At 46.4% G+C, this 8,472-nt stretch overlaps 1 protein-coding gene across 1 annotated transcript; it reads right to left on the reverse strand.

Annotated features, from left to right (window-relative positions):
• Positions 1–51: 51 nt before the first annotated feature.
• PDAP1 (PDGFA associated protein 1) lies at positions 52–8,061 on the reverse strand. Its single transcript, XM_026859169.1, has 6 exons — positions 7,946–8,061; positions 4,709–4,877; positions 2,666–2,773; positions 2,141–2,262; positions 1,084–1,235; positions 52–381 (listed from the first exon to the last, which is right to left on the reverse strand). The coding sequence occupies exons 1-6, from the start codon at positions 8,059–8,061 to the stop codon at positions 323–325; spliced, it is 726 nt and encodes a 241-aa protein (XP_026714970.1). The 3' UTR covers positions 52–322.
• Positions 8,062–8,472: the final 411 nt, after the last annotated feature.

Raw genomic sequence — 8,472 nt, forward strand, 5'->3', positions numbered from 1 at the left:
ATTTGAAGCATCTCCCCTCCCGCCCTGCCCCCTGTCTATGAGTTCTTAACCCTAAAACCAGCAAAAACATTCAGGTTTCCAAACTGTTACAGAGAATTGCTGTTCAGCACAGTTCTGCACCGAAGATAGCAGCTGCCCCTAACCCCAAATGGAAATCTGTGCCAGGATGAGGACAAACACATTGTCAGTGTCTCTTGGAGGTGAAGGTGACTTCGATGCCGCCGTGCACCCTACGTGGCATCTATGGTATGCAACACGACAGAGTTCCTGGCAGGCACCAGGCACAGTTCCCTGGCGTTTCCTCCTCTTGCATGTCCTGTGCTTACTTGTTAAGGGATAGTGACTGCAGTCTTTTACCTGCCATAGCCGCTTCATCTTTTGCTGGGCGGGGAAAAGAACAGAGGGTTTTGTCATTTCACAGCATATATCACCAACTGGTAGTGGCTTGACAGCCCCCCCCCGAGACTGGAATCCTGCCAGTCATGTACAGTGAGGGAACAGGGAAAAATCTGACCCTCCCCACCAATCCCTGGTAGATCCTCTCCGGAGCTAAGAGGAGCAGCTTCCCTTGCGTGTTCCCTTCTGTCCTTGGCCTTTCTTCAGCATCCACAAACTACCCTGATGGCGATGCACCAATTTCTGAGTGGAAGGCACCGAGAAGACACGCTCAACAGATTTCTGGTTCACACCTATCAGAGCTGAAGAAGCAGCCCAGGCAGAGGAGGAGCCCTTCAAATTCCCTAGGTAGTTTGGATCCCCAGCATGCAAAACAGATAAATCACACCCAGCACAAGGAACCCCCAAACTGGAGCAAGCATCGCCTGCGAGGCTGAGGACAATATGGTTATCAAGGGCAGTTCCCTTCTCTCTTTCCCTTTTCAGATGTTCTAGAGCTTTATAAAGCAAGAGCTTTATAGAAACGGAACAGCTGAATCTGGTTTTGATGACAGGAGCTGTGACGACAGCAACAGCACGCAGTCTCAGGAGATGAGGGATTACCACGTGTGATATGAGAACTCATGCCTCTTGGCAGTACAGCCATTGCAAAGAGAAGTAAGAGGATATGATTAATTACTCTCTAACCTTTTCTTTCTTCTTCTTTCTTTCTGGCAGCTTCTTCCCTTTGCTTCCGAATGATGGCTAGTCGGGCGAGATCTGCCTTCGCTTGTTCTGTTTTGCCAGCTAGGTGCATTTTCATGTATCTTTCTTTTGCCTTTTGTTTCTCTATTTCCTCTCTGTTTGAGCAAAACACATCAGTCACCATAGCGTCCAAGCAATGAGGCAGGTACAGGCAGAGAGGGGGAGGCTTTCTGACTGGGAAGGACAGCGAGGACAGATATGGATTGCCCACAGAGACTGGAGGGCCCTGTCAACCAGTTTTCAAGCACAGGTTGTATCTACTGCAGGGTTTGAACAGGGATGATGACAGAGATTATTTCTACCTTCACTCAGCTAAATAAGGACACTGACACACCACGAGGTCAATCGAATTAGCCCCAGACTGCACAGCACCATGACATGTTTTCCCCACCCTTACCCTCAAAGGTGTACTTCTGCTGCAGCAATCTATCCCAAACAAGCAAGCTTAAATCTTTCACCCCGAAACTTTCCACTGCTAAATGAAACTCGAAGATTAAACTTTGGTTGGCATCTTATTGATCTGCTCAGACAAAAATTTCACCATGACACCTGCAATCTGTGAAACCGCTACCTCTCACTAGGGCACCTTCCGTAGCAAGATTAAAGCGGAGCCCAAGGTGACCTCTGATTAAAGGATTTCAGTTACAGCTGATTTTTGTCATAAAACTTCAAGAAAGGAATGGTCTACATCTGCTTCACAGCAACAAACTTCACTCTCTTAGTGCACCTGGCCAAGCCGCCTGGCTCCAGGACGCCCAGAGCTACTCCCAGAGGACAGAAAACTTCTGTAAAGTTTGGAAGGAAAAATATTTTGAATCACAGCTTGACAGTTTACTGCTGTTCAGTGTCTGATTTAGACAGCAACATATTTAAAGGGCTTCCCTGAAACACCAGTGCATGTACAGCAGGGAAACACCTGCCTGAGTTAAGCTGCTGCCAGCAGCAAGGATGAAATTCCAGGAACACACTAGCCCCTGCTGAGGCAGCAGGAAAGACTCACCGCTCTCGCCGCGACAGTTCCTTAGGTCCATCCAGGTCCAGCTGAGTTACTTTTTTGGTTGTCTGAATTACACGATTGGGATTCTCTATGTCTATCAACCCTTCCACTCCTTTGCGCTTTTGCTAAGGTTCAAGAACAAGAGGAAGGTTAAGAAGCTCTCTCAATACCCACACTGTGTTGTATCAGAGCTCATCAAACACTCTGCCACACACCCCAAAAGCAGAATTCGAGATGTTTTTACTACCAGAGAGCAAAACCATTTATGAACCAAGATATATACCACCAGGCATCTTCAGCCCTTTTTGAAATCTTCTTGTCTTTGCATTTCACTTATAAAAATACACAAGTTTTCATTCTGAGGACAAAATGCTGTCAAGGGTTTGGGGCTTTTAAAAATAGGTCCTCCATAAAAAAATTATTACAGGCAGCTCTCAAAGAGAACTCGGAGTCAAGAGTGTGCATCTCTTTCCTGTTACAAGAATTTGGGTGGTGCAAATGCATTAAATGCCCTGAGAATGACAATACCTGATAATCCTCGTCGTCTTCATCACTCTCATCTGAATCTAAAGACTTCTTCTCCTTTTTGGGGTCTCCTGTTGCTCCTTCACCTCCTTCTTCTTGCTCCTCTTCTTCCTACAAAATCACAGGAAATTAGAGAAAATGTATGTCAACAAAAATCCCAAATTCAGCAATGACTCTTAAATGTTATCATCCTGGAGGGGCAAGAGAGCTCTGAGACCATGATCCTCATGACTCCAAGGGTGCCTGGCTGTTACAAAACAAGAGCTCATTCCTAGCACCTAAGTGTGCATCACCTGCCCCAGCAGGTCAACTCTCAACAACTTTGCTGTTCTCTCTGTGCAACAGACCAGGAAAATTATTGTAAAAGACAGAACTGGCACTTTACTTTCCCCAAATGAAAGATCTCCAGGAGACATTTTGGCCCGTTTTTTCAGTGCACAATATCTCAGGGACTGGAAACAACATGGATTTAGTGTAGAGCTGGATCCCGTCCTAGATCTAGATAAAAAAAAGCCTAGAGAAGAGCAAATTGACAACCATCAACCAGAACACTGTTAGCCAAGAAATTACAGCCTGTTTAGCAGAGCTTTTACCAGTCAGAAGCCTAGGAATTAATTTATGAATCATTAGAAGATAAGATTAAAAGAACCAACATGGGTGTGAATAGCTTGCTTTGCCATTGTCAAATATCCCTCATCACAGCAACTGGCAAAGCGGATGAGCTATGGGCAGTAAGAGGAGTAATTTTGGTTCTGGGGTTTTTTTTAAGCCTTCCCTAACAAAATAGCGTTAGATGTAATCACTATGTGGTATAGATTATCACCAAAGAAAAAAAAAGATAAATACTTCTTAAAGAGCAGTTCTCTGGTTTGTTTCAAAACAAGACAGACATTTCAAGCGGGGTCGTGCTTGCTTTGTTCCATTTCCAGTTGGCTTTTTTATTAACAACTCGGAAGCAGAGAACACTTAGAAAGTTTGTGAATAACATCACACTGCTAGGAGTTGGAATCATTTTGGAAAACAGGATCAGACCCATAAGTGGTTTCAGAATTTGGAAAGATGGCATGAAACCAAGAAGGTGGAATCAGAAAACAAACCAAGAGGAGTTCTACTTTGGAAGAAGAAATCCAACACAAAGTTGGAATATGTGGCTAAGCAGCAATCCACACCATCATCTTGAGTTACAGCTGGTCAAAACATTAAAAAGGAATCAACAATATGGCTCACAACTGCTTGAAAGAGTAACCTCCTGCTCAGAGGTATTCATCAGTATTTCCTATATGGGGTATAATTATCCTACTGGAGTCAGTGCTGTAAGGCTTCAGCTGGAATAGTGTATTTGGGCTTAGGCAGCACTTTCAGAAAGTCACAGAAAACCAGCAGTGAGAATGCCATCATGGCTGTGAAAATATGGGGATACAGGAGAGCAAGTACAGCAAAAAGTAGCCATACCTTTTATAATACCAGTCAGGTAGTTGTGGAAGTGAGGGGAGCTGTTACAATCCTATGTTGGGACATAGAAACATGCCCCAAAAAGGAGTCATGCCTGAAAACTCTGTTATCTCTCCCTAAAAGTCAGAGGCAAACAAAAAAATCATGTGTACAGGAAGAAGTCAAAGGAGTTGGTCTTTTAAGTCTAGAAGAGAAAGAGGGCAAATATAGTAATTTCAATATACAATAAGATGTGCGCCCTTTTTCTCCACAGCCAAACTGCAAAGCATGGACAAAAAAATTAGCTGACACTGGAGACTAGAATGCTGAAATACTGGGGGAAAAGATGTCTAGAGCTGCTGTGTAGTCATCTGCCCTATCCTTTAACCTTCAAACTGTGAACTGGATGATCTATCCGGCCTCACTTCTGTGAGAAACCAGACTGGATCACACCTCGCAGTCTCCCCAGCCAGATACTCAAAATTCATATTGTGATCACAGACAGAATGATCTGCAACACTTGACTGAGCTGCCATTTCCCATGAACTGCAAGTTCAGCATGCTGTATGAGCCAGGACTTATGACAGTAAGCGCATAACGTAGGCAAACACATACCCTTGCCTTTTGCTTTTCTGCTTGGAGCTGAGCATCAATCTCTTCTGGACTTGTGTACTGTCTTGCTCGGCCCTTGTGGCCTCCTTTTCTACCTGTACAAAAACATAAAATTAATAAATGGCTTAGTGATAAGCTTCCAGAAAGGTCTACTCCTCCAGCAGCACTCTCTCTGGATTTTTGGTGCAGATAGGACAAACCAAAATAGCTCAGAATTTAATGAAAGGACACATCAAACTCGCCAGTCTCAGCAAAACACTCCAAGAATTTTGGGTAAGTTACACAGAGAATTAGGATTATTGATCCACTGAAAGATACTCAGAGAATCGGTTCTTTCTTCCCCCTTGGGCTGCTTTAGGAGACACCAGAACCGAGCGCAGCCTATGCACAGTATTTGTGAAATGATGCAAAGGTTTGTCCTGAAGAGAGGAGCCAGGAAGGTGCTCCCTGAACGGGGTCCCCCTGTCCCTTAACCATCACAGAGCTGTGACACCAGTTATCAGGCAACAAGCTTCCAAGAGCCCCCTAAGCTCTTGGTGATGCCACCCTTCCTTGCCTACGCTTGTGGCCTCTGATTCACTTCCCGGGCTGGCTCAGTCCCATGGTGTTTCCTGTGCAGGAGGAATCACAGCATGTTCCTGCGGCAGCCATGGACACAACCAGCTCCCTGACAAGATTGCCTCCTTAACCCCTCCCCTATGCTAAGGCTGTGCCAAGAGAAAATAGGAAGCTAATTGGACAAAAGCTTTGGGAATTATAATGAGAGCTGAAGAACTACTAAAAGGAGCCTCCATGTTTTATTACTGTATAAGGAAAAATGAAAACAAGCTCTAGGAACTAGGAAGAGGAGAGAGTCAGCTTAACTGTCCGGATTGCCTAGCTAAGATCTGCTCTCAAATTCAAAATTGTGTTTATTAATGAATCACTGAAGCCATTACACCTCCCAAAAGTGACTGCTCTGTTTATATTCTTACAGCTCAAAGAACTGCTGGAAAGCAAGCTGAATAGTCAGTCTCTAGCCTTGAGCTAGGGAGCTCAAGGTACAACCAGTACATGAGATTTGCAAAAAGCAAACAGCTCAGGCAAGGGAGCTCTCTGCTACTGCAGGAGTCTTTGAAGTCCGATGGAAGGAGCAGGAAATCCTCATGCTCTCTCTTTCACTCCCTGCTTCAACCCGCTGAGGACAACAGAAACCTTACAGTGGTGGGGAGGGGTGACGGGATTGTCCCTCCTTCATCAGGACTGCACAGGATGCACAGGAAAGATCTGGCATTACTGTACTGCTGTGCCACCATCACACCAGGCTGTGCTGTGGGACTTGGAGGAACAGGGAACACCCATGCAGGCAGCCCCCGTGGGATGCAAGCTTTAGAAAATCAGAATTTTTTGACCAGTCCTCCTGGCTCAGCAGAGACAAACTCTCATATATTTCAGCTCAGTAAAAGCTGAACTGTGGAATAAATTATATCAAAAACCTCTCTGTGAAGGCTTACAGAGGCTCCCAAGATGTTTTTCTCATGTGAAACAGGGAAACGCAGAGCCCAGGTTCTTCTGTCTGAACTCAGCCTGTGGGCGCTCAAACCATAAGCACAACCAAAAGCTTTGCTGCACCCAAAGACATTTGTTTTGTTTGTCTGTTCCCAACCATCCCATGTGGCAACACTGACCCTCAGTGGAATGAGATCTGTCACAGGACTGCTCTGGCCCAGGAGGCATCACCTCACTGCCCAGCAAATGACATCACCCTCAATGGAACAACGGTACTATCCCTGAAACACTGCATAACACCAAAAAACCCTAAATAAACCAAATCAGTGCTGTGCTACAAGCTTAGCTGATGCCAGGCAGCCTTCTTGTTCAGCTGGGCTTGAGAATTTTACACTAGGCTCAGAACTGAAGAACACAAAAGCTTTATTACTGCAAATAAACAGCAGTAATAACGGATGGAAAGCAACTCAAGAGAAATTATCTTACATTAAATGACTAAAAAAGAAGCAAATAGAAGAGTGAATCAATCTCATTTCTATGTGAACCTGCACACAGAGAGGTAAGGCCCCTCTGAGCAGGGAGCTCCGCACAGGGCAGGGGCAAGGCTCTGCTCTTCGCAGGGAGGTCAAACCCCAGGTCAGACAAGAGAAGTGAGGCTCTTACATCTGCCACTGACCTACTGCATCACGCTGCACAACTCGCTTCAGCTCCCTGACTCAGTTTCCCCATCTGTAAAGTAAGGATAATGATTCTTATCCTCCTCTATGAAGCATTTTTAAAATAGAATCACCTTCAGATTTCACCTGCAGCAGAGATCACTAGCACCTAAGGCAGGCAATTTGTCTTCAAATGGCATAATTAAGGAATTTAAATCAAAGAGAATGGAAGAATATTGAAGGAATCACTTTTTTTAAAAAAATCAAGGTATTCAAAAATAATAAAAAATAATCCTGTAACAATATTTATTATTGGCTGGTTAACCCCCCACATTTTATATTAAACAGTGTGTGCAAAAATCCACTTTTCTGCTAACAATACTATAGCTCCTACTGACTTGGAGAGGGCGGGGGACACAAGCAAAGATCCCTCTTTTCCCAAGCAGCAAAAGGTTTGAAACAAACATTTAAAACTGTACAGTGAAATACAGAGCAGGAAATCAGTTATAGGTGTTTAAATATGGCATTTAAATATCGACAGTTCTTTGCCTTCACAAAAAACATGCTAAAGTTTCAGCTCTATCTACTAACGTTGTGCAAATGGACACAAAATAAAGTGCTTAAAGAAAATCTAAATAGGGAAGCAGATTTGGTACTAAAGCTTGGGAAATGCTGATGAAATAAATTGGAGCAAACTACAGAGATGATGAATGACGAAGACTAGTTTACATTAATGTATATGACTGGGGTTTCACAGACGCTCACACAAGAGCCAATTATGCAGATGGTGCATCTGGAGAAGGTTCTGGGTGGATCCAGCTCAGCCCTGACAGTCTGTCAGTCCCTCATTACTTCTTCTTAATCACACAAGCAAGTCGGTACCCGCTCCGTAATACTCAGATGAGGAGCTGCCGGAGCCACATGAAAGGAGCCACGTTTGGAACCCCTGAACCGAAGACCACCTCCGCATGCCCCCCCCGGCTGCCCCTCAGGGCCGGACCCTCTGCTCGGCCGCTCAGATTCCCCGTACCGAGCCCCGGAGGCCTCCCCCACTGAACCACCGGGATGGGAAAGCCATCAGCCACCACACACCGACTGTGTCGTCCCCTCCATCCCCGGTGTAGCTGTAAACTCCTCTCCCGGGGCGTCCATGTGCCTCAGGCCCTTCCCAAGGGGAACCGGCTGCAGCTTCCAGCCCAGCGGGGCGCACATGGGGCCCAGCCCGCTCCCGGTCCCACGGGGGGGGGTAGCCTGGCACCCCAAGGCCGGGACCCCCGTCAAGGGCTGCCGCGATCCCATGGCACTTGCTAGAGGGCACAACATGGGAGCCGCAGCTCTGCGAGAAACGTGGAGAATGTGGCGCCTGACACATTCTCCATGGGGTGGGAAGGGGAGGGAAACTCCCGCCGAAACCTCTACGAGCGGGCTGGGGGGGAAAAACCGAGACCTCCCGCAGAAGCCATCCACAGCCGGAGCGGGGGTGCGCCAAGGGGACCTCCCTCCAGGACCCTCCGCAGCCGATATGGGGGAAAGGAGACACACACACACGGTCCCCAGAGCCGGGGAGACCGGGGAAAGAGACCCCCCTTCAGCCCCGCGGGCGGGGAACGAGACCTGCCCCCC

Source organism: Athene cunicularia (genome assembly GCF_003259725.1).
Source record: "Athene cunicularia isolate RWA chromosome 14 unlocalized genomic scaffold, athCun1 chr14_part1, whole genome shotgun sequence".
NCBI lineage: Eukaryota > Metazoa > Chordata > Aves > Strigiformes > Strigidae > Athene > Athene cunicularia.